At 37.7% G+C, this 27,473-nt stretch overlaps 1 protein-coding gene across 5 annotated transcripts; it reads right to left on the bottom strand.

Moving 5' to 3' along the window:
* Positions 1 to 40: 40 nt before the first annotated feature.
* Positions 41 to 27,345, bottom strand: SPDL1 (spindle apparatus coiled-coil protein 1). 5 transcript variants are annotated; one of them, XM_068698067.1, is made up of 13 exons: positions 23,075 to 23,228; positions 22,228 to 22,275; positions 21,045 to 21,220; positions 18,836 to 19,012; positions 18,074 to 18,268; positions 17,668 to 17,817; positions 16,915 to 17,013; positions 15,954 to 16,064; positions 13,096 to 13,236; positions 11,623 to 11,729; positions 10,066 to 10,253; positions 9,062 to 9,407; positions 41 to 895 (listed from the first exon to the last, which is right to left on the bottom strand). In XM_068698067.1, the coding sequence occupies exons 3-13, from the start codon at positions 21,201 to 21,203 to the stop codon at positions 745 to 747; spliced, it is 1,824 nt and encodes a 607-aa protein (XP_068554168.1). In that variant the 5' UTR covers positions 21,204 to 21,220; positions 22,228 to 22,275; positions 23,075 to 23,228; the 3' UTR covers positions 41 to 744. The 5 variants fall into 5 exon arrangements, with proteins under 5 accessions (XP_068554168.1, XP_068554165.1, XP_068554164.1 ...); XM_068698064.1 differs by lacking the exons at positions 41 to 895; positions 23,075 to 23,228 and adding an exon at positions 27,243 to 27,345 and having other exon boundaries at positions 908 to 9,407; XM_068698063.1 differs by lacking the exons at positions 41 to 895; positions 23,075 to 23,228 and adding an exon at positions 23,245 to 23,354 and having other exon boundaries at positions 908 to 9,407.
* Between the last annotated feature and the right edge of the window lie 128 nt (positions 27,346 to 27,473).

The raw sequence follows: 27,473 nt of genomic DNA on the forward strand, positions 1-27,473 counted from the left end.
TCAGAAAGGCATGATTAATCTAAGAATAAGGCACAGCACATGCATTACAATACCTTAGCTTTTATTGAGTTGTATTTTTTAAACAAAATACTTCCAACAAAACATCTGTCAATCAAAAAGGGGCAGTTTTAAAAAAATGTTTTGTCTCAAACGCAAAAGAATAATTTTATGAAGGTATAAAAAGCAAAGTTGATTTTATTTATTCATACAAATACAAGATGGTAAAGTTTCAAACGTATACCAACCCACAAAATGCATAAAAAAATTGAACATACATCTTGACAATCAGGTCAGCCTGCAAGCTGAACAATTACATATTAGGGGGGAAAATCATTAAGAATTCTGAATCCAGGAATTGAAAGAAATTCAGGAGCAATTGCTCATGACTTAGTTTCCTTCTGCATCAACATTAACCCCTGTTTCTATAGCAAGTACTTATCATTCAGAATAGCACTATGCTTCCAACAAGTGATGACTAACAAGCATGTAGAGTCTTAGCTAAGATTCAAGACAAGGCAATGCTTCAGGTCCCATTGCCACGGTACTTAACAGGTGCTCTTTGTGAAGTTAAGACATCAAAAGTGCAGCTTTCATTAATGTAGTCATACTGTTCAGAAAACAAGGCAGATCAATATTTTTTTTTTTTTTTATCAACCTGTGTATTTACATGCAACATAAGTTTACTCAGCATTTCCTGCTGAAGCAGGACTCCAAACTATCCAGCTTCCTTTCAGAAAATTAGTTTTACTGCTGAGCACATTGTGTTTCAGGAGTTGGTTTAGAAGACACATACAATGTAGTATATTTTTTCTTTTTTGTTTTCTTCTCAGTCGTGATTATATTTTCCTTCTTATCTTCATTTTCCGTAGTTTCAAGTCTGGATTCAGTTGTTAACCTACAGGCAAAGCAACCATTCTAAATACATATTTAGTTATTACAAAACAGAGCTAACATAAAAGTTAAGCAAAACTGAGCAAGCCAACTGGCTTAAGAGCATCCATGTGCAAAGAGAGCAAGGAGTATTAAGAATAAATTAAGGTGAAAAGTGTCTTTGTATTAATTAAGATGAAAAGTGTCTCCTTACATTTCATCACTTCACGTATTGTCTTTTTTTTGCCTCTTATCTGCTGCAGTCTAGCAAAAAAGCTTACTGAAATTGGTAACTAGTTGGGATCAGCCTTTAAAAAAACCACATTGATTGTGCCATGTATGCAAAGATCACATCACAGCAGTATAAAGCTCCAAGTGAAGTCTCAGCAACATTATACGAGTGTGATCAAGCTGAGCTTTTGCATTAACAAAACAAAAGATGACTAGATAAAACAAGATACTAGTTTCCAACCACATTTTTGCATTACTACTGCTTTATCTTAGTTCTTGAAGATCTGAAAACAATAAATGGGAAGAACTTGATCTTCAGGCTTGAAATTACATAATTTGTCCAGTGACAAGTTTTAATTCTGATATGAATGTAAACAGGAATACAGTGTTAGCTACCGCAAAGCTGTTAAAGTGTTAAGTTAAAAAACAATTATTAGACCTCTCAGTACAATTGGATGCTTTAATTAAGAATCACTTAGTAAGCATACAAATGTCATTAAAACTAATCAATAGTAGCATCTCCGGATCTCCTACAAATAATTAACTATTATACATAATTGTTTCAACAGCAAAACAAGTTAATGGAAAATGAAGTTGCAAATTACACATTGCTTGACATACCAACACAAGTTTTACACTGACTTACTTATCAACACATCTCCACTAAAGCAGTTCTCTAATAACTTGAATAATTTGTAGCAGTCTGAAGAGCCACTAGTGAGCAGTCCACAACAATCTACAGCTGCTTTCAGTAATAATTTTCCAAACAAAAAAGGACTGCTAAAGTCATTAGAGATTTATTTGTAATAGAGAAATGCCTAAAGACAAAAAACATGAAAGCAACTGGAATAGGAGTATTTTGGGAGCCTCAACTTAGATGTTCCCCCAGTCCTCCTAACTTGATCTTTACACACACATATATCAAATAAAGTACTTAACCATTTTAAGTATTCTGCACATTGTTTTCTATAAGCACTGCCTCAAAACACTAAATAGCAAGTATAGTTTGCTGTGCATCTCCCCGTTGTAGGGCTGTTTGCATTCCAGCATTCATTTGGTAGCAAGTCCACACCTGTCATTCTGATGGGTAACCATTTTTTGTCCATAATCTGCTTGCTACCAGGTGCACTCCATTTTAGATGTGCTGCAACTTGCAAGTAATTACATAATTACAACAAGAACTCCTAACTCAGGGAAGAAGAAGAGAATTCTTAGTAATCATTTAGTTACTTAGTAATCATTTGGTTAGTGTTTAATCTGCAGTTCACCCTGTGTTTTCCTAGCATCTGTAAGAAAGGGCTGCTCGTGCCTAAGCATCTGTTCCTGCGGTCCCTCTCTTCCACCTTAAACAATACCTGTCCAACCCCCCTGCCCATCCAAAGAGTCTAGCCAAAATTTCCAGCAAGTCCCTATTAAAAAAAAAAAAAAAAAAAAAACAGAACCAAGAAAAGTTTCAAACAAACCAAAAAGGCCAAACAGAATTAACTTGAAATATGTTCCAAAGCAGCACGATTTGATTTATACAGAACGCTCTCCTTGAATGGAATCACCTAATACTATACTGTAGATGTAGCAAAGTAACTCTCGAAATCACATTTTTATCAGAAACATCACACTATCTCAAAGTTAAGAGCTATTAAAATAACTTAATTTTATGCTTCAAAAGTACAGCAAAATGTGTATACAAGTCAACAGAAAGTAACCCAAGTTCCTGAGACTATGTTAACAATATCAGAGGACTGATACTGACTTATGAGAATAAAGTGAGATATTTCATACTGGTAAACTCCTTAAGTTGGTTACATTTTTTTCTATCTGGGTCAGCAATAGATAATCATAATTTACTTCCACTTACAAAAATTTTGGCTTCCAGTAAATACACACTGAGAATTGACAAAAAAGCTTTAAGGTGATAATGAACAGGTAAGGCTCCCGCTAACCATCCAAACAAATAAATACCAGCAACCCACATCATGGCTCCACCCACCAGACCTCTTTCACTTCAGTGTGTTATAGGTGGCCTGGAAATACTTCAGGGTACTACATGCAACAAGAGAAGGGACAAAATCCATTTTTAGTTAAATTCCAAAATTACTTTGTAATAAAATGCTCACCTGCTCTTTGGTGTCTACAGCAAATAACTATAGCCTCCATGCACCAGCTGAACCACCTTGCTATCTGCTGAACAACTGGAGTTCTAACCCAGAGACCAAGGCCTTAAGTTTTGGAAGACCTAAACAAAGTGGCTTGACCAGTTCCACTCCTGGGTTCACCACAATGCCAATACAACACAAAGCCATTCAAGTGTCTCAAGCAATGACTACCTAGACGGACGAAGTTGGAAAGGGTAGTTTTTCAATCACAAATCAAAGTTGGAGACGATACCACTATGTATCTCGAGCATCCTGAAAAAGCTCTCCTGCTTTTTTAATATACTCAGCCATGACTATTACAGAAATAATTTCACTGCTGTTAGTGAGAACCTCAAACATGTTTCAACTCCGCATTTACTACTTCTGCAGCCACCCTATAAATACAATTGTAATTTCAAATGTTCGCATCAATTTAACTCTAAAAAGGATGTATGTGTTAGTACAGTCCATTGTACTTTGATGAGTAGTATTATTAAAAAGTGACATTATTTAGTTTATGCTCAGCTGCACTTCTTACCCGTACTGCCTTAATGACTGCTTATGTGCATGTTTGATTTTGAGATTTAGCCCCAAAAGTGTCACATTTTAAACTAACTTTTCTGTTTAATCATATAGTCCAATTCATGTGCTTGAGTGCTGAATTCAGCAACACTCACCTCCTCCCATAAGAAAGCTTAAACAATATTCTAAGACAACCCATTTTGCACCACAGAAACCTAGCTGTGAGTTTAGCAACTTTGAATTCATAAAAGTCAAAGGCAAAGTAATTGAGTAAGTACCTATTGACTATTCTAAGTTTAAAGTCAAGGTCTGCTTAAAGTATTTTAGTGTAAAAGTTTGAGAACCGCTATGTGACAGACAGTTCTCTGAAGAAGTATTGTTAATTTCAAAATGAATCTATAGTTGACCAGCAAGAGGTAACAGTAATTTTATGGACTCTTCTCTTCACTGTACAGTTTTCCTAAGAAGCTACTAACTTCCTGTTCCTTGACTCCTAACTGTACCTTGCTGTTGTTGCCAGTACAATGCTGCACAGCCACAAAGCAAAACTAATTCTTTTTTTTTTTTTTAAAAAAAAAAAAAAAAGCAAGCTAGCCACCAGCAGTTTCATAAAGACAGATAAGCCATGCATTAGGTTTATGTAGAAAGGTGCTGGTGGGTGAAATGAGTGCAGTAGTGGCCTCTGTAAGAAGCAACCAGGGTCTGCCCCTGTGCCAGCCAGAGCCATCTCCAGAGACCTGCTGCTGGCCAAGGCTCAGCTCATGGCAACACTGGGGACCACCCCTGTGATAACATATTTAAGAAAGGATTAAAGAAAAAAACTGCACAACAGCGAGGAAAAAACACATGAGCAACAACCCTGTAGACACCCAGGTCAGTAAAGAAGGATGGGCAGATTTTCCTGGCACCCAAGCAGAGACTGCCCTGCACTCCAGGAAGATGACCGCAGTGAAGCAGGTTGTTCTCCTGCAGCCCATGGAGAACCAAATCGGAGCAGATCTCCAGGCCATACCCCATGGAAGGGAACGAAGCTGGAGCAGAGTAAAAGCGTGAGGAAGGAGCAGCAGAGCATGCCACGAACTGACTACAAGCTGCCATGCCTCATCTACCTGGTGCCACTCAGAAGGGACAAGGTAAAAATTGGGATTAAGGAGTAAAGTTGAGCCTGGGAAGAAGTGGCGGGAGTTGTTCACTGTGGTATTTTTTTTTATTTTTGTGATTGTGATTTTTTGCATCTTTGTTTTGTCTTCATTTTTCACTATTACTCTATTATTTAATTGGCATTAATCTTCAAGTTGCCTACGGGGCAAATTACTGGGCAAAAATAAACTCGATCTCTGTGTATCTCCACCATGACCTTTTTCATCTTATTCTCTCTCCATCCTGTTGGGAAGGGGGACTGAAGGAATGGCTTGGTGGGCATCTTGCAGCCAGCCCAGGCTATCCCAGCAACCCTCATACCAAGCCAGCTCCTAGAACAAACCCCACACCATCTGGGAATCCCATCCAGTATCGGCACAGGGAAATAGCGCAGAGAGAAGACCATTAAACACTTACTCTGAAATAAATCCTTGTTCAACTATGACATGATTCCACCACGCTTTATCTCTGTACACTTCATAAGCATGACATAGTTCTGCCCACTTAAGGAAGCTTGACTGGTCTCATCAGATGCCACTTTACCTTCTGAGGATGGGTGTCACACTTAAAACCTTGAAGGGAGTATTAGTTATCTGAATCTCTTGCTCAGCCAAATGGCCACAGGCATTCTGTTAAAAGATTCTTGTTTAACCCAAGTCCAGATGAGGTTAAGTTTGCCATACTCTACCCATCTAAATAGCTTATAAGAATGAGTAAGCTTTTAGGCACACAAGTCCTTCCTTAGTTCAAACTGAAGCAAACAACCTCAAAAATAAAGGCAAACTAAACTAAGTAGCAAGGGCTGAAACTTGCTATTTGAGTTTCAGAAGCAAAGAAAAGCATTTTTGTACAGATCTCTATCTTTTTACAGACAGTTGGCCCAAAGATATCACTACCTATTACCTCTCAATTACAATAGCAGTAACAATTGAAAATAGTCACAAAAATATTTAAGCCTTTAGTCTCAACTACCACGTTTTCAGCACAATTCCTATGTTTCATTTGCTACCTTAAAACTTTTCTAAGTCAATACATCTGCAATGTGTACTTATACTAATAGTTCAGTTATCTGTCTTTATCTCGCTAAGTATTACATTAGCAAGCAAGACTTCCACAAGCAAAGAAATCTGCCACCATTAAGTACATACAGATCATCTCTGACTACTTCCCAATCACTCCAAAGCTAGGATAACAACACTTATTAATACCATGTGCTAGAAATGAGGTTTTCCACCCACTCACACTTGTTATGGCTCTTTCTAGTGCCACATTTCATGCAACTTTAACAACTTAACTAGACAGATCATTGCACAAATACCACTCCAGTGACAAAAAACACCCTCGAATGACCACATTAGCCTTCTTGGCTCAAGCATCCCATTTTCCTCCACACGAGATAGAGGAAATACTGGCAATTACCTACCACACCAATGCCAAATATTTTCTTCTTCCCCCAAACTCTCCATTTTCAGGTCCACATTTATGCTCAACTTGCCCACAATTTTTGTGCCTCTGCATTTAGCAGTATTACTGTGTAAGGTTTTTACCCACATCCATCACAGAACAGTCTGTGCTTTGTTTAAAAATCCAGCTTCTCAAAAGCTCAGATTTTACCAAAACTTCCTACTTCATAATAAGTCATAACAGATAAGGGTTAAGGGAATCCTCAATGTTATCTTAACAAGATCATTCATTGGGGATTTAATAGACCATTAATGTAACTTCAAATACAAATAGAACATTCTGTCTGGATTTACCCTTTACTGGTTCTTCACACCATTTTGAAAATTTTAAAAGTGGATATGGTGCTGTTATTTGTGTGTCTGCATGTGGTTTTGTGGGGGTGTCCCTCCTTCCCCCGCTAATGATTTATATTTTATTCTTCTTGTGTACCAAGGGCAATAGGTACAAAGGTAGAACACCCACCTGAACTATGACTGTTTTCTTCCACTTCTTTTCCCTTTACTTCCAACACATCAATCCCAAAACACATTTTTCCCTCCTCAACCCCTTCAGCTCGCAAGAGGATTACCTCTTCAGTTCACATGAACTGTTTCTAATAGCTTTCTCTTTGCAGACATTTCACCTTCTTTTCCAGATAAATAACAGGAAATGAAGATAGATATTCACACCCAGGTTACATGATAGCTATTCCTTTATGTGCACAGAACACCATCATTAAACAACATCGTCACTCCTCTCAACTTTCACCACCCAAGCTTGACTTCCCTGCTCCTTCCTCCTCAGGAACAGTCCCTGCATACACTGACATAGCTATTTAAACGGCTCTTTCTACCAGACCATTTCAGAAGCTTGCACTGTCTGCTTACTTTAAAACTGTTAATTGTATCTAATGCAACCGTGAACAATTGATCTGAGAGTCAAAATACCAATCCAATTATATCTGAATGCAGCTTTGGATCTACTGAACAGACTTCCACATAGCTGGCCCTCCTCTCCAGCCTTGAAGCTTCTGCCATTCTAGATGCAATAAAAATGGTCTGAAAAGTATTTGTTATTGACAGGACCTGAAATACTGTTCTAATTATCATATTCTTTCCTATGCATCAGGTATAGTATTGCCATATTAACTTAAGAGTATCTTTAAGCTTTCTTTGCTTTTATTCCAGAACAGGCTGAGACTTGGTTTGAAACACATATGCCCTCTGGGATGTTGGATATCAAGATACAGCATTTCCCCTCAATCAAAGCATTTAAATCCCAGCTCAGGTTACACTGCTAATTTTAACAGTGTCAACGAACAGTTCCTTGTTGATATCATCAAGAATCTGCACTTCATCCTGTAACAAGTTACATATAAAAAGTTCTGTATACTCAAATAAATTCAAGTTCGTGTTATTTTAGCGCACCCTTTCCTCACTGGATGGTTCATAAAATCTGTTGAATACAAAGCAACTGCTATGGAGAACATAGCAAGTAGCCCTGCAGGCAACAACAAATTAAAGTGGTGTGTGTACTGGACATGGGGAAAAATATGGAAGCTTGATTGTGGGGGGACAGACGAAATACAACTTTCTAGACAGGGAAGGTTTAAGCTTTAAGTCGCTTCAAATTCCCAAGCCATTCTTTTCTCTCCAGCCTTATATCACTACATGAAAAGCCAAAGAAAATGGCTTCCACGTGGGAAGTTTCAAAATGGAAAAAAAATCCCCTCAACTTCATTGTATTTCTGACAAACGTTCTATTGTTTTATCTTTGAAAGTTATTTGATCATGTAATTGAAACTATCAGACATACACACAGAATCACACCTTAAATATTGAAGAAAGCTCAGAGGAAAGGGGGTGGGTGATGGGAAGCTAGGAAGAAGTGTTATTTTTACTAGCAAATATCATCAATATATAAGCTTGTATCATTTAAGCTATCCCCAAAATACTACATTTATTGTAATAATGAATATGAACAGCAGACAAAAGCACCACCTTGGGGTTGGTGGGTGGAAAACAACATTCCTTTTACCAAGGTGAAAAAAAAAGTTATAATTACTGTGCCAAATTACTGTACTATCTAACAAAAAGTAACTAAAATTCTCAGTTCTTTTCCTCAGGAAAAGATTGATCTTAATTTTAACAGCTATATTTCAAGTTATCATGCATCCAGGTTAGTGAAGTCAGTGGCCTGCCAATATGAATTCGTGGCATAATTAAACATGATTTTGTATACTGCAAGTGATGTTAACCCAAGTGGGATAAATAATTACTAAAATATTCAGTAATTCTTAGGCTTTTAGCCACATCATTCCTCATTCCAGCTGTCCTCAAACTTCAGAGACTGAAGCATGATACCTACTGACTGTTACCTTAAGACGCAATCCAACTATATAGCAGCTTTGAAGGACCAAGAAACAGTCCTGTTTCTGAAGGAAGAGCAAACTGAGTGAGCTGTCACACCTTAAACTTTTTCAAGTAATGGGAAAGTTATTTCAAAGGTAGTTAGAGTTTCAAGAGTCTTTTCCATGAGCCATGATTTTAGTCTTTCTAAAAGGCTTTAAGAGGTTGAACGCAGGCAGCCGGAGCTGAGGAATTACTCTGCATGCAACACTGAGGAAACAGATAAAGAAGTGGATAGCATAGTTCATGCAGCGAAAGAAAAGAGATGCAGGTCTGTGCTGATTGCCTTGACCATACACAGAAGTTGACACTGACCTGGGGGCAGTCGAAGTCAAAGAATTATTTCCACTTCTGCTATGTGAAGTATAGTCGTCATGACTCTCATCTTCAGTTTTAACTCTCTTTCTTTCTCTGTCAGGTTCAATTACTTTGTGCATCATTTGAAGAGCTATGTTTATTGGTGGTGCTTCAAGAACTTGTTTTTTGGGAAAAGAGTCACTTTGCTCCAAGTTCTTGCAAGTGACTTTATCTTCTTCCTTACTTGGCAAATGAGTGAGAGCAGCTTCTTTTACTGAAGTATTTTTGCTGTCCAGATATTCACAGGTAGTGTCCACTGGAATCTTCTCCCTCTTCTTTTTAATTTTAGTGACTTTAAGTAACTCTAAGGAAAGAAAGCAATATACTTTTTATACACAAGTAAAAAGCTGGGATTAGCTTTTCCACCGTTCTTAATAGCCATCAAAACTAGTAAAGAGCATTTCACGTGACTAAAGACCTCAGAATAATTCTTAATAGGTTACTTAGATTGCTTAAAGAGCACCCGTTCACATAACTAATTATTGGTAACTATGGACCAGATGTACTTCCCTCTATACGTTCTACCTTTTTTTTTTTTTTTCAAAAAATAAACAAGACTTAAATGCTCTGAACTGAATTAATATGTTCTCAACTATTTTATTCCCATTTTGAATGTTGCTGATGAATGCTTCTACCTAAAAAGGTTCCTAATAAATCATTTGGGTCTGGACAAGTACCAAAACAAATTTGGCTCAGAACACTGTATTTGTATTGTTCAGTCTCCTAAAATTAACATTACTATACATACTGAAGTAAGATCCTTCAGCAAGGTAGTTTCTTTTTTTTTTGTTGTTACTGTTTCAGTTCAACAGGTTTTGGACCAGGTTATTATCAAAAGACCACCATTTAAACATTAATTTGTATCTTGAACAAAGGCAGTAGCTTAAGTTGAACAGCACTGAACAGGTTGGTTGAGAAATCCATGTATTTTCTTTTTGCATATGGAAAAGCAGTATTTTTACCTTCAGGTTCATATTTCATTTTTAACTCATCCAGCATAACTCGCAAATTCATATTCTCACTCTGACAAGCTTGCAAATGCCTCTCATTTGTGAAGAGCTTCCTTTCAACTTCCAGAACTCTTTGGCTTTCATACAAAGCTTTCATCCTCTGCAAGGACAGTTCATTTTTCAAGGCTTCAGTTTCCTTACTGTTTTGGAAGAAAATAACAGTCAGTTTCTTTTTAAGGCAGTATGTACAAAGTTAACTAAACATTCAACTACTCCACATAAAATTTATGTTTATACACTAGTAGGAAGAGAAAGCCACCTTCCAGCAGAAGGAGAGTTACCTACTTGAAATTAACAAAGAACACTGAGTTACCAGAGACACAGTGTGTGTTAAAAACTGCATTAAAAAGCCGTATTACAAGAACGCGGACATGATTATGTAACTGGTTCAAGAAGCTCTCCCTGACTTACAAATTCACTAGGGTTTATTTTTTGTTGTTGTTGTTAAGTCCATGTATGTTTACATAACAACTACTTCTGTAATTGATAATACAATCTATACATAAACAAAAAAGTATTACTTTAAGTAACCAACACAAAAAAATTATGTTAAGATAGTGCTTTTCTTTGCCTCTGTTTCAGATGTCACTAATTTCCACATCACAAGTACAGACCCATCTTTCCTCAGTTGTCCTATAGTACTTAGATCATGCTAGTTTCTCATAACAGCAACAATCAGGTAATAAACTTCTCTATGTCCAGATGATAAGACAAGGGCCAATGGGTGTAAGCTGGAACACAGGAAGTTCCGCTTAAATATGAGACAAAACTTTTTTACAGTGAGGGTGACAGAACACTGCAACAAGTTGCCCAGGGGGGTCATTGAGTCTCCTCCTCTGGAAACTTTCAAAACACGTCTGGACGTATTCCTGTGCCGGCAGGGGGATTGGACAAGATGATATTTAAAGGTCCCTTCCAATCCCTAATACTCTGTAATTCTCTAAAAATTCCCACAGCAGACCACCGTCTCCTCTGGAAAGCACAAGACTTCCATTTGAAGGCTTCACAACAGTCCTGAAGCCAGACATGATGGAATTTCTAATGAATAGATATGGAATTCACTAACTAAAGAGCACAGCTCAACTAAGTATAGCCATAAGGCATTTTATGACTTATCTGGCTCTTTTTACAGAGAAATACAGCCTATAGAATTGAAGAAGCATCATACAGTTGCCACACAGCTTAAAAGACTTGTACTTTTAAAAAATGTGAATACAAATATATTTGAGTTATCACCTAACTAATAGAGTATTAACAATGTTTCTAAAAGGAAGCAGCAGTAATACAAACTGGTTCTGCTGCCATTTGTTACAACAATAAGTATAATGGAAAAGAGAGCATCTTTAAGCTCCTGTAACAAACACATGATGGTTCCACAGCATTCAGCAATGAGCGTATTTCCACATGCAGTGAACATCATAGAGAACAAAACATGGAGAAGGGAAATAGGTAGCTAGAAGACATTCACACTGTGACCGACTTCTAGGCCTAAGACCATTAGATACTTACTTCAAGTTGTCAAGTTTCATTTGCAGCAAATCTGCATAGTAACCATCTTCGGACTCTCCTTTCGAGCTAGTACTAGCTCTGCATTCTTCCACATTCTCATATAAAGTCTGTCAGAAGAAGAAGCGTCAAGCTGTTAACTAGTGAACTTTCACAAGCACGTAAACTCAGATGAAGTTTTCACTGTGCTTCTATATAGCAGCTTCACGGTATGTTTAAACATACTAGAGAACTGAGCTGCTCTGAGCACTTCCTGACTTGCTACAAATATGCAAGCAGCCAGTCCTCTGTTATTCAACAGATGGACCTGCAAAGGTAGAGAATAGAAGCCACGTTGGTCAATAGCCCAAATTTAATTGCCAAAAGTCTGAAAATCAATTCAATTTTTAAGATAAGAAAATTGGTTCACATTGAAGATGCCACAGATGTACCAAGTGTTTCATAAAATATTTGAGTCTCATGTGACATTCTGGTCACAATTTTTGGTTTGGAAAAAAAAAAAAAGACTACTCAGATTTTAAAAACTGTCAGACAGATCTCAGAACCTCCTGTCAGTCACTGAATACAGGTAATTTTGATGGCTATTTGAATCTATTATTTCATCTGCTGACACTACAGATTTGGTGCATAGAGACAAGGGAAAAAAAAAAATATCTCAAGCTTACATGTGACAAAAAAACAGTAAAGTAACCAAGCTGTCTTGACTGCTTATTAAAATGGGTTAAGCCTAGCTTTATGCTGCTTCAGTTAAATGCAGAATAGAGGACACTATCCTGGAAAACTTAATCCCACAGCATAAGCTAATAAACCTCAGTTCACATTCCAAAGCTATGATAAGAAAGTGCTAATTAAGTACATTAGTATCTAAGACAGTAAGCAAAGCTACAGTTTTAGACTTTGAATACACACAAACATCAGTAACATTGGAATAGTGCATACATGTGTTGCCCTGTATTTCTCCCTTTCCAAAATAGAGATGATGTCAAGTTGCATAAAAATACTGAAAAAGTTGCTTTACTAGAATCATTTAGCAATTCAGATATTAAAAAAAAAAAAAAAGAGAGCACTTCAGCTACTGAGTCAAGGCATCATAATATCAGCAAATATCATATATATATCAGAACTCTTAGAGAGACTAAAAACTGATGCATGCATCTTCCAAAAAAAAAAAAAAACAAACAAAAACACAAAAAATGTATTGCTCAGTGAACTTTGACCAAGTAATTAAACACTACAGGTAACTATCTAAACTACGAAGACATTAAACAGGAAGGGGGAAGAAGGGGAACAGAAAATGGGTTTCTTGCTTATGTGAACTTCAGAACTGTGTGTTCTTCAGTTCTAAAACAGAACTTTAGTCATATAAAGGAACGAGAAGCCTTTGGATCCCTTTTAAACCTAAGCACAGACCTTAGTTTTAATCGTTCCTTCTCCTCATGTGTTACCTTCTGAGTTTTCCGCTTAGAGATGACATACCTTAAATTTTTCTAATTGTCTCACTTTCATAAGAAGATCTTCTATTTCACCATTCTTTTGCTCCAACATTGACTGTAAGCGTTCCAGCTGCTCGAATTCTGCCTGAGAACCTTTCATCTGTAGCAGTGTAGCCATTTGCAGCTAGGAAAAAAAAAAGGAAAAAACTTTTGTAACAAGCACTGGGTTAAGCAACAGAACATGTCTTACTCAGAAAGCTCAGGATACCCAAACCTCTTGCTTCTATTTGTAAATATAGAAAACCACTGGGTGTTTAAACTCAATACTGACAATTAAACATAGTGTCAACTTATAATTGTTAACACTAAAACTCTCCAGAATGGCCAAAACCTTCCTGAACACAACATGGTCCTAAGGTGTCATCTCTTCTTATTGACTAAAGAGCCTATAACCATGCTGTCAAGGAGGTGCACAAAACATTTTGCATTTGAAGCTTAAACACCAAGTTAACTAGAACTCAGCTACATTGCAGGCTCATTCAGAGCTAAAATGCATCTATGAAGAACTTCTCAGTTCAAAAACAAACAAACAAAAAAACCTGGATCCCCAACAAATTTAAAAACCGACCAAAGACACTGTCTTTTGCAGTTCTGATTCAGAGGTACATATAGCACTTTAGTTTATGCTCAGTAACACTTATCCAAGAATTTCAGCTTCTTTTACATCTTCCATAAAAGGCACCCTTCCAAGCACAGGAAAATCCTTTTTCATTACAAAAAAGTAGAAGTAAATCAAGATCTAGCATTTAGAGCAGATTTTTCTCACACTTAGCATAACATCATGCTACAAGGTTTTTAACCTGTCCATTTACAAGGGACACAACAGATATTCCAACAACTAAAGAAAGAATATGAAATGCAGTTTTGTAAACATGTAAAGGAGTGTTAAAAATGTCTGGTGAAAGTTTCACAGTTAAGTCAGCATGGATGAAGTAACACCATAAGACACTTGGAGAAGTGGCAGAGAAAGGATCAACTGAAGCAAGCTAAGACTACAGATTAACACAGCAAGCCAGCGAAGAGCATTTGCCCTATTTCATCTTGTATATCAAATAGAAGAGATTGATGATTCTGTACCCAAACCAGATCTAAAACAGATTCAGTCATCTCCTCCTCCTCCTCACTTCCAATGGATGTAGGGGGAAATAAAATTTTACCTGCCAATGGCTGACTAAAACTATACTTGCACTCCCCACTGGTGTAGACATATAGCCTTTCCCCCTCACTTAAGAGCCTACTTGCTAACTGTCAAAGTTGCAAAGTGCAGTGCAAGTACATAAAAACAACAGCAACAAAAAAGAAGAAACCGGAAGGGCTACTACAAGCTGCGGTAAATACTCCAGCCATGGCAAAACCTTTAGAGGAGTACTCTTTACACTGTGTCCAGAAGTCAGATGCTCCGAAGTCCTCAGTGAATACACCAATTCAAATACGCTGACAACTGATGTTGCAACAACGTGAACTACACTACTGGAGTCAGGTACTGACTGGCCATCAGTTCACTATACACACAGTTTTAGCACAGCAACACAATGCAAGGCAAAACAGAAGAGATCCCACAAGAGATCTAAGATACCAACTTGAACAAAACAGTGGTCATAACAAATGACTGCTCTCTAACATTGGTACTAGCAGATATTTTATTAGGATAAAGTAGCACAAATTGAAATTCCAAATACTAACTTTAAAAAAAGGGATACCTACTTGCCTTAGTCCTGAATGACAACTTTAAATGTAACCATTCGGCCAATATAATCGCTGACTTGCCCTCATTACAAGGAGACAGAAGGAATCTAAGAAACTGATCCTATTCAACCATTTTACTTACTTTCATCTTCAGCTCTCAATGAGATATTCCAATGAACATTCCTTGGCTATATAGTGCTTCTTCCATTGTCCTTAGTGGTGTTTTAGTTATTTTCAACTTGCTTCTCCACAAAAGCTAAGTCACAGCTCTATATACTCAGTGCTACTCTTTATCACCATTTATGTTTCAGTACTCGTCTCAGACAAGCTGCATGATCCAACTGGAATGATCCCTTCTCATATAAGGCAACCATAAGGCCAACATGAAAACAGTTGACAATCTTGCAGCAGGCCCTTGACATTGTCTTATAGAGCAGCTTCGGCCAACTATGGTTCTCAACAGTATTTACTAACCTGCAAGTTGCCAACCTAAGGAAGTCTAGATGAAATAGTTATGATCATAGAATGCTTTTGGTTGGAAGGGGCCTTAACAACCAATGAATTCCACCCCCCCCCCTGCCAGCGGCAGGGACACACTCCAGTAGAGGTGTTAACTACAGTTCATTTATGACTTCTATTCTTGCATTAAATATAGGGAGAAGGAAGAAAAATAGGAACAAAAAAGCAACAACAAAAAAGCAACTCAGAGGAAGAAAAACTGTGATCAAATGACAGAGTGAAAGCTTTCTCTGTTGCTTACAAAGGCATTAACTCCTGAGAACCTCTGTTAAAACACAAGTTATTTATGTAGTATGAGAATTAGAAAAAGAAAAAGCAACTGCCAAAAAAAAAGCTAGTTAGACTGGCAGAAGCTGTTTTACCCATTTAAGAACTACTATCAGCATAAGCAGACAGTGCCTTCAGCTTAACTTAGCATTCTAGAATTAAACAGTAACACTAGAAAAAGTGTTGATACACTACTGAAGCTAAGTAGCACAATGACATACAACTTGTCTTCTCTCCCATTCCTCCCCACCCACCCAACACCTCTAAAGTACAACAGTTCAAAGAGAATCAGATCCCCTAGCCTGTGTTTTACAGCATTGCTTTATCAGACCCCAAGGAAACCCTGGAGTATTACAATAATGGTCATACCTTCATTCTTTGCAACTGTTCTCTAGTGAATGCATGCTGTTTTTGTAGTGACTGATATTTTATTTTCACACTGATCAGCTGTCGTTCCATTTCTGCCCTACGGTCCTCCACCTATAGAACATTTTTAACAATTATTACTATGAAAATAACACTTGCCACTTGGATTCTGAGTGTTAAAAGAAGTTAACTAGAAATTGCTGTTGGTTCTGAAAACACTGCTTTTCCAACAACAGCGTACTACTGTCAAAACTTCCGAGATAAATACTGAGTAGACAGTCCTGTAAACAGCTGAACTCTAGTCAATCAAGTACAAGAGATTTCTTTTGTTCTTTTGATATTGGAATAACTAACAGTTAGACAAAACTATTCTGGACCAGTATTGATTCTTACTATCTGTATCAGAACAAATAGTTTAAAATAAATATGAACTGTGTATCAAATGAAGCCATTCAGTGAGGGTGGTCAGAAAACAAAATGCCAGCATATAGGCCTGCATTTAATACCACCTAAACTCTTATTCAAAAACCCTCCTGAATGTTCAAATATCCAACCATTTTTCAACATGCTCTTTAAAAGTAGCATTTAACATTATCTTTCAATATTTCACTTATTATCTTCTGCATTAAAGAAAGGTCACCAGCTGAACAAGACTCCTTAGAGCAAAGTTTCAGACAGAACTGTTATTATGAACCCTCAGTTTCATGTTTCATCTTGATAACCATGCAACTTTAAGTCATTTCATTAAGGTCATTATCTTCCCAGCTTTAGACTGTGCATGCAAATTGTTTTCCTGAGGCGTCCCTTGACAGTTCAACACTGAAGGAATAGAAGAATTTGAGGAATAGAGATTTGTGCCAGATAGATCAGGTACTTTTATGTTTTCAATATAACATAAGTCTGATTTCTTATGATAAAAGATCTCTTCTCTGCATATTCTCAGACATCTGTTGCATAGTTGTACCTCAGCAAAGAGAGAATTGCCTTTACTTGTAGGGTCCAAAGATTGCTGCACTGCATGATCCAGCTGAACCTGAAGCTCTTGATTAGCTTCACGAGCTTTCTAGATTTAAGCAAAGAGAAAGCTAGTTTAAAAATGTGATGTATTGCATATTCATTTAATCAAACAGTTTTATCTATTTTGTTCCTCATACATTTAGCACAAATTACCTTATACAGTAGTATTTAACTGTACATACAGTACTAGCCAGAAAGACAACGAAAATCATTTTACTAGGAGGCCCAGTATCCCACTTGCTCTTACAGACAGTATCATAACTAAATGCTTTAAAGAAAAATTTGTACATTTATCAGTTGGTTTGATGACACTGATGCTATCATCCTTGCTATGGTGGTAGTCACAGGCATGCTACTCCCCAACAGCGTTCTGCAAAGCATTCAAAAGGAACTTGAAATAAAAATGGGAATCGTGTAAGGTGACCTGTTAAAAGTTCCTGCTACAAAACAGGATATTGCAATGCAAAGGATCTTGATGTGCAGCCTTCCACAAGGGAATGCCAATACAGAGACAAACTGTCAACAGCTAACACAGATCTACTAAATATGGTTTAGCCTTTATTTCCTCTGCATTCTCTTCCTCCCTCCTCAAAACAAACTCCCCTTAAAGCTCTTCTCCTTACTTCATTGAAAATCTAGCAGCAACCACTTGTGGAATTCAGGGATTAGCTAGCACTGTTGCATAAAATTAAGAGAATACCTCTAAAGCGTTACAGTAAGAAACAACTTCTTTTTCTCTCTCTTCTTTCTCTCCCTGTAGACGCTCCAGCTGATTACGTAAGTTGCTGTTTATGAGTTCCAATTGTTCTTTACTGTACTGCAGTTCATTCAGCTTTTCTTCAACATTGGCCTAAATACAGAAGTCAAGTATGAAATAAAAAGCTTATGAAGCAAATTCAAGAAAAGCAGACCCAAATGAGACAAACACGCTCGTTACTGACACATGACTTTTTAAGACAAAATATCATCTTGAAGAGGTTGAATTAAAATCTAGTTGTTAAGGCTATTGCTATATTTTTTCCTACTAAGCCAAACCAGCAAAACATACAAAGCACCTAAAACTGCAGCGAGCAAAAAAGCACAATACTCAAGTGCTAACCACACACCTTCACACTTTCTAGTTCAGTGAGCTCCATCTGAAGATTGAGCATTTCTGAAGACATGGTTTCATGTACACGTTCAGACATCATGTGTAGCTCTTCTGATTTAGCAGCAATTATTTCTTTCTGATGATCCACTTTGTGTCTCAATTGTTTTTCTGAGAGTCGGGTTTCATCTAGTTCTGCTTTCAGGTTCTCCAACTTAAAAGACATTTGACAATTAAGTAGTACCACTTTAAAATAAATTATTAGAAGCACAATATTTCAGCCTCATGTTCAAATCAAGGAAGTGTCTCAGAAATATAAAATTGTAACCTTTTAAAAATAAACTTTGGAATTGTATGCAATTTACAATGTAGCTATGCAGATTTTTGTTAAACATCAACTAAACAAGCTCGTTCCCTTCTTAACAACAATAATTTAGGCCTGTGACATCTTTTATGATCTCAAGAATTCATTTCTTGTTGGCAAGCTGTAGAATATTTACTTGGATTCTTTTAATCAACAAATCTGGCCTTATTGTCTTGACCTTTTTACTCTAGTTCTTGTTTTAATAAAAGCCATCATGATGGTTTTAATACTTTCGTGACAGTAGTTGGAAAAAAAGTGAGCCCAGTTCCAAATCAAACTGCTGAATATGGTAAAGAAAGATAAGGCTACATATTACATCTATTCATTAGATTTGTTTTGGTTACAACTATGCAGTTATAAGTTCAAAACATTTTTAAATGCTATTAGTAACATTTTAGCTGTATATTAGGTGCAAACCTTGTTTTTAAGGTCACTGATTTCTTGTCCATGAACTCGGGCAAGTTGTTCTTTCTGTTTCTCCAGTTGCATATTTTGCTGTTGCTTAAGGGCATCACATTCAAAACTCAAGCTTTCCAGCATTCTATTCTTAAGTTCAATTTCTCTTTGAAGAGAGTATTTATCTTGTTCAAATTTCTGCAAGAAATAACATCGTGATAAATCTAGACATAATGGTCATTGCACTGAATAAAGGCTCTGCACTAAGGCACCAACTGCTTAAAGCCTGTAGCTCACTCAATTTTTTGTTGATGTTCCAAGTAGGGAATTGTCACACCCAAGTAAAGAACAAAAAAAACCCTACATCATTGCTCTCAATTTTTATGCGTGAGTTGGTTGTGGGTTGTGTAGTATTCTGTCCTCCATGGAAATGGCATTTCCCATTCAAAATAAAGTGTTGGCACCACTTTTTTTTTTTTTTTTTTTTTTAAGTTTAACAGTGAGAGCGTATGTGTCATTTCTACCACAGACGGAACTCAACCATATTAAGAGTTAGTAACAGTGTATTGAGTGTTCTTCTACCACAGAACAGTTGGGTTCTATGCCTGGTAAAGACAAACTTGCCTAGTGTTCTGTTATAAAACCTGTCAGCCTTTCCAGACTTATGAAGGGCTTTTTAATCTGTTTCTCTGTATGCCAGATCATACACATACACTACCAATAGAGGGGAGCATAATTTTACTTTTCCATTCAGCCACCAACTAAGGAAAAGGAAGAAAATAAAAAAGGAAACTAATGCAAAAAAATGCCAAAATGTAGTTACTCTGAAGTTGTAGGATTATTTTTCTTTAAAAATCAATCTTAGAAGACAAACCAGAGCGCAAAAGAAACAACAAAATTAAGATCTGTCGAGTAGGAAATCCACCTCTGCTGCCTAGACATCAGCTTATCAGGGACAGGCTTAACTTAAATATACAGAATGGACTTTAACAATGATGAAGACCTGGCAATGCACTGTTGGCCATACCCACGTAAAGCAAGTCTACCATCAAATATCTACGCGGACTTTCACAAAAGCGCACGGAGACTTCTGTGTTTTGAAAGATTTTGGCAACTACTATTGGAATTAATGTGTCCACGATAACTGCTTTGGAACTCAGATTCCAACGAGAAGTATGGAAATCAAGTTCTTAAGAAGCTGTTGAACAACTGCAGTTTTCGCAAAGGGTGTTATTCTGCTCGATGAAAGCACACAATTCTTTCCCCCAGCTCTTGAACTCTAAGTTGGACTGGTTCACAGAAGTTTAACTCATAACTTTGCTCCAGTCTATAGCAGTGGAACGTAACTTGTGTGTGCAGGTTCGCACCACAGGCTGCCTGCAGAGAAGGATGATCCTGCTCTGCCTTCTTCATTACTTGTGCTTGCCAACTGCCCCTCTTGCACTAAGCCTACTAATGGCACACCAACCAAATAAGTTATTAGTGTTCATTCACAACAGCAGGGTGCTGCAACACTCCAGCTGGCCACAAGGAAACACAGCTTTATCACAAAGGAATGGATAGCAATGTACTGCCAGGAAAAGACCAGATTAAGAGAAACAGAAAATCTAAAGGATGGGCTGACTGAGAACAAACAAAGTCAAAATTAAATTGTTTAGGAAAAGTGGAAGAGATGTCCTAGGCTGGAATTTTCTTGTGCAACTATCAAGAAGACGACTGGCAGACTAAGTAATATCTCAATACTGTAACACTACACTACTTTCTTTTCTAAACTGTAAAGAAATGTACTAATGATTTCAGAGTGCCTTAGCATTTAAAAATTTAAAAGAGTGTACAGACCATGAAACCCATTTTGTAGTCTCGCTGGTAACACGTTTAAGTGATACCAGGTTTACAGGCAGAGCATAACAAATTGTTAAACCTATTCAATACATATATTCTAAAGCAAATTGACTTAAGTAACTATTATTCATTCCACAATAGAGACAATTAATCCTATGTGGTGCTGAGCATTTGATGCAGAATAAAATATGAAACCCTGACCCAGTTAGAAAACAAGAGTGTGCTCAACATCTTAGAGAAGTGACAAAAAACCCTCTCAACAAATACCTAAAGTAAAAAAGTTCATTAAAATTAATCTGGACATTTAGGCATTTAAACCACTTGTGACTTTCAGAAAACAGAAGAAATTTCTTGTTTTGTTTTTTTTTTTTCAAGTTTAAAACATCACCTCAGTTTTCTCTGTCAATTCACGACGTGTTTGATCCAACTGATTTTGAATTTCACTTTGAGACTCCAGTAAATGTAAGCCATATTGCGCTGCCTTCCTTCGCTCATTCTCTGCTTCCTTGAGTTGTTGTCTAAGACTTAATACGGTCTCTGTCTCCATTCTTCCTCCTTTTGTTACTTCAAGATTGAAAACAAATTATTAAAGAAGGTATTGCAGTAAGTTACAGTAATTAATCTCAAAGAAGTTACTGAATTTCCTTGCTTAAACAAGATAGAGGAGTGTATCTTTCATCAATACAAGACAGAAAAGAGAGCTCTCTTAAGATGCCACCCTGTGAATAGTTGCTTCTCTAAAAATTCGGTCAGCTGATTCCTGACTATATAGCATGAATAGATAGCATGCAGTGGAACAACTACATAGAACTATCTTGAAATGCGTAACTGAAGGCCAGGAAACAACCTTCTAAAAACACCATTATGCATGTGACGGATGTTTTCTGTGCTATTAAAACAAAACCACACAAACTATATATAACATTACTTGCGCACACAAATTACACTTAATTCATGCAAAGTCATCCAAAGCCAACGTTCCTAATTTATATTACTTCAATATTCAAGTCATTCTTCATTCAATATCCTGGTTTTGTATATACAAATTAATTGTTGCCACTTCTTACTACCACATCTGAACATACCCTTCTGAACATTACCAAGATACTTGTCTTAATTGTAAGTAAATTTGACTCTTTGATTCAGAAAAGAGTATTGCTTAGAGTAATGATTTTAAGTGCAATGCCTTAATTTCAAAAATTTTTTGTTAAGTTCTATGTAACAAAGGTTTTTTCCCCACATCTACTTAGTGAAGTGCTTGAAACACTAGTTTTGCAATTTAAACTAAAATAAACCAGTGGAAGACACAAAGTTGGTATGCCTATAATCTCTAAGAATAATCAGTAACATTATTAGTACTACAAGTACACCTACACTATGAGAATTTAATATTTAAACATTTAATAGCAAGACATAGTAACATAAACAAAACTAAGCTACAACTCCTGGTGTGACTTTGCATCAAAGGGGATTGCTTCCTCCTCACTTCAAAAACACACTAATATTTAACATACAGTAATTTGATTGCTCCTAGTTTACTAAATTAAATTTGAATAGTATTTTTAACTCACCTTCAGAAGTCCATTTAAATCTTGCTTGATCTTATTCTCTCACCTCACCTACAAAGAAAGCAACAGTTGTTTAGTCCAGAAGAGTACAAGCTGCTGTCCTTCATGGCAATCCTTTTCTGTACAGCCTCTACGCCTGAGGCTGTCTCATGAAAATGCAGATTACCAGCTAAAACCCCACAAAAATGCAAGTCTTATTCAAGTCTCTGGAGGCAGCTGTCAGATAGTTGAGGAACAGCCAGACCAGGCAGCGCTGCCAAGGAGGGCTGCAGTGCGGGGGGCCTGGGGAGCAGGGAGGGGGCTGCACCAGCACTGCAGGGGTGCTGAGGGTTGGCTGGGGTCTCACCCTGCTTCTCCAGGTCCTTCTGCATGCTCTGCTCCAGTTGCACAGACAAGATCTTTTAGCTCTAAACAAACCATTCACTGGATAAAACCAAGAGAATTTTAGGCTTTCAATTTTATGATAGAAACATAGAAGAAAAAAAAAAAAAAAGAATTTCCCTATTGACACACTGCTGGTTAGGGAGAAGCTGGAACGTGCCTTTAGGATCACAAAGAAGCTCTGCTCTCCATTGTCCGCTTGGGATCAGCGCTCTGAGAGCGGGCAGCTGCGGTCTTAGGGCGACGCTGCTACACGGGGCACAGCCGCCCATGGCCAGTCCTACGGGGGCTGATCCTGAAAACAGGGCTTTAAGGGGAATAAACAGCTAACGAGGTGGGCAGATAAGAGGGAATGACAATGAAACAACCCGTCTCCTTTCATCCCACAGCGAGTTTCGCCAGTTACTTACTCGGCACCCTCCCACACCCGCTGTCAGGCTGCGCGCGGCAGGCTCCAGACCTCACCTACCCGCCGCCCAACCGCCGCTCCACACAGAAAACTTCAGCCGCGCCCAGGCTGCACGTTCCCCGTGCAGGAGGGAACCCCCCAAGGACAGAGAAGCCGCCCCTCGCCGTGCCGTGAGCGGCCTCCTCCTGTTGCTGCCGCCGCCGCCCCCTCTGCCCCCCTCCCCCCATTACCTCCGCCCCGCGCCGCTCCCGGGTTCAAACTCGCCTCCGCGCCGCCGCCCCAACTCTCGCGAGAGCCGCCGCCGCCTGCCCGCTGAGGTGGGCGGGGCGCGCGCCCGCCACGACCGTTACGTGAGGCGGGCGGCGCTGAGGGGGCGTAGAGCAGCCTTGCCCTCAGCCCGGGGGAGGTTCCCTGAAGCCTCTCCAAGGGTCGTGCAGTGCTGTTAACGCTTATTCCTGAACTTCTTCCTACCGTTTGGCTGCCTCCCGATGTTGTTTAGTACCTGCACAGCTTGCTTTTCTCCACCAGGGAGGGATCTCCTGGTGTTAGGTACTCCAAAATGCATAGATGTGAATAATATCCACCCTGAGCAAACCTCATCAACAAGTAACCACTTGTTGATGTCCAGCCCTGAGGATTTCTTGGGACCCGCACACTGACAGGGAAGCACATTTCTCTCTACTGTTCTTCCCCACCTTAAAAGGAAGCCTGAGTATTTTTAAATTTAACCACTGCAGAAAAAGGTTAACTTACTCATCTGTGTTTGCACCTTCAATCAGTGACTATAATAGGCTTATTCTTGCACCTGACATAACATCCACACCAAAAGTCCCTGCACAGAAACATACTAATACAAGTTCTGCCATGACAGAAATAAAACCCCTTTAATGCAAAGTTACATTCAAGCAATGGGCTTTAAGTGGATGCACGGGTAACAATCCTATTCGCAGCAACGAGGACAGAAATAGCTATCTTAAGATAACCAGGGCTTGGAAAATGAGCACATGGCATGAAATACTATAGAGGAAGACAACAAGAATAAAATAGCCCAAGCCATAGATTATTATATATGCTGCCATTTAATTGAGATGTGTGGGTCTAGCTTTTGTCAATAGAAATGGGATTAATAGTTATACAAAGTGGTCTAGACAGGCAAGAATGCCAAGTTGATTAAAACATGGGCAGGAAACAAGAGAATCCTCTGTTCTAATCCTGATTCTGCTGCATTCCCTGGGTGATTAGCCACGCCAAATACCCACAGCTCAACTCCCTGGTTTAAAAACACAGATAACAGTGACTTAATTAACACATCCATGTAGTTCTCCTGACAGTTACTGAGTACAGCTTCAAAACAAGCAAAATGCATAGTGAATACTTCATATTAACACGATGACTCCACCAGGTCGGTTATCCATCACTTCATGCTAAGCCACAGACTAGTTAAAATAGCTGCTTGCTTCTCCCCCACTTCAGTTCCACCGTTGTGTATCGTAGGTGATATTTAATACATGAAATGTGTTAACAAGCTCCTTGATATTTTCCCCGGCCAGATTTTTCATTTATGCTTTTCAGACTTCAGAGCCTACATACAAAATTACAAATTCATTATTTAAACCATTCCATTATTTTCAGAATTTGTTCTCTTTTCCTTCATGAATTGGCACCAACTAAGAAACTGTTTTACAGATCACATATACTACTTGTGAATATAAAATATGTGCATCTTTTAGTTGCTCATAAGTTACTTGCAATGCACATTTGTCAAGTAGCATGACTGTTTTGTCAGAGTACTACATGATTATTCAACAGTGTGATAAAATATTTAATAGCTACATAATACTAGTATTTGCAGCTCAGCTATATACCAGGATGCATTGAAATGTACTTAGCTTGTAGGAAAGTAGATTTTAATTTAAGTGGTTGCAGATGAGCATAGAAAGACAAGGTCATTGAGTTAATCTTCTGTAGTAAATTTGGCTTTATAGAGAAAAATGCTTTTCCCCCACTTAACTCTGAAAAGACAGTTTCCATGTTTCGCATCAGCTTAGGTTGTCTTTAGTCTCCAGCTTGCCAGTGGAACTATATATTTGGTTGTAGAAACTTTTCTCCTGCTTATGACTGCAATAGCAGCTATTTTCCCATAGAGATTCTGCAAATCCAGGGGTTACTAATGCATTAATGTTTTGTGAACAAGGAGCTTATGTGGTTTTGTTCATTGACATTTGGATAGATGAATTTAATTAAATCTGTACACTGGTGACTGTATGAAATGTAAATGCATGCCTTCTAAGTCTTATCTCTGTTAGCAGGCAAGCATTCTGTGTTAAGCAATGGAGTAATTACAACAATTATATGGCTTTATTCTGTAGAGGAGGCTTGTTTTCTTTATCTATGTTAAAACAAATCACATTCAAAACAACTCTTAATCTTTACCTGCTAATTGCTCAGTGAATCTCGACAGTGTAACATGGGAGCTGACGATTGTTTTGCTACTGTACTTACCGTCCCAAATGCTACAGGAAGCAAGCGAGTTACAGCAGCCTGCTGACAAGCTGATTACTTGCTGCTTAAGTCATTTAGGCTAAATAGATCAAGGGTTAAGTAACTTGTTGGAACACTACAGTTGATTTTTTGTTTATTTGTTGACATTTACCTATTCTTCATTGTTTCAGAACTCAATTTTGTACTAAAGCCATGTTAATATACTTGCTGGAGCAACCTTTAAAAGCCAAATTTTATTCCCTTCCACATTTTTTAGTTGGTATATCTGTTCTGCTTTCTTTGACAGGAGGCACTTTCACCTTCAACTAAACAGAATTCATGATCTGTAGATTATTACTGCGAATTCCAAGTACACTAATACTTAGGTTCTCTTGCAAAGAACTCACTCAGTTCAGTAATTACAGCAACAGATTGAGGGCCAGTAACATACTGTTTCTAATCCTCTCTAACCTATTAGTGGTTGACCTCATCCAAATCACTTCATCTCACTGTTTCAAGCATGTTAGCTAAACAAAGAGGCCTTTTGCATTTTTCTTGCTAATTTCATATTAACTAGCCTTCTGACACTTCACATGATTGCTCAGGGGGAAAAAAATCTATCTGGGATAAGAGTCTCTTTTAAATACAGACTTTCAGCTACTCTGCTATAAAAAAAGTTTTTTTTTTTTTTTTTTTTTTTTTCCCTCCGTTATAAATTTATCATGTTTTCTGGTGTTGTTTGAATGGGCTAGGAGCCTTACCAATAAACTTCTTAGATGTATGTAGTAGACAGGGGTCCAGTTATGGAAGTGTGTGTACTTCAGTGGATATATACTTCAGTGGACAAATTCAGAGCCAAGCTAAAATGGAAATTTCAGCTATGGTGGAAATTTACATTATAACTAGACTAGTACCTTATATAACTATTTTATATTTTTCATCCTTCTGTAAAAAACAAGGCCAAATTAGATGTTTATTCAAAGCTTACTAAACATTTATGGTTAAAATAACAGTTGTAAAATATTGATTCACAAAACTGTTACAATTTGTAAAAGATAACAAAATAAGTTTCACAATGTGAGTGTTTGTTTAAACCTAGGAGCTCTAGAAATCAGTCTCATAACAAATACGTTAAATTCATAGAATCATTAAGGTTGGAAAAGCCATCCACAATCATCTGGTCCAACTGTCCCCAGCATCAATATCAACCACTAAACCATGTCCTTAAACACTAGGTCCAACCTTTCCTTTAACACCCCCTATGATGGTGACTCTACCACTTCCCTGGGCAACCCCTTCTATCATTTAACTACTCTATCCAAGAAGAAATTTCTCCTAATTTCTAACCTGAAATTGTTTTCAAAAACCATATTTAACAGAACATGGAATGCATTGCAACTCAAATGAATTTTAAACTTCCTTTTTAAAGCGGTACCTAAAGAGGTCTCTTAAACTTTACACCCAATATCAGTTTAGATACCCATTATGGTTGATCCATAATTTAACACTGATCCAAAATTTTCATTATTTTTTCCATGTTATTAACATTAGTTGATATAATTTAGTGTTTAAATCATTACAATGATACTTAGCTAACTCAGTATTCAGGTATTATTCTGCTCGTCACCAAAAATGCAGTTTGATAACAGCATCATGTAAGCATCAAAATTCACATATAAGAATACACATATATCATCATTATCATTATTAATAATGTATTTATAAAATAGCCAAAGTTATAGTTTACCCGTCTTTGAAATGTCTTCCAGAATTCACAAGAATCAGAAGACAGATATTGCCTTGGCTTGTTACCCAGCTGTTGCGTATCACCAGCACCACCTTGTGGGTATCTCACTTAATTACTGTTTGCTTGTACAACTTGCAGTCCCCGCGCAGGTGGGACAGCACTCAGTTGTTGCTACTTAGAAGCCTTCTTTGTGATAATAAAGACCGAGTATAATGAGAAACAGGTGATAAC

Source organism: Anas acuta, chromosome 14 (genome assembly GCF_963932015.1).
Source record: "Anas acuta chromosome 14, bAnaAcu1.1, whole genome shotgun sequence".
Lineage (NCBI taxonomy): Eukaryota > Metazoa > Chordata > Aves > Anseriformes > Anatidae > Anas > Anas acuta.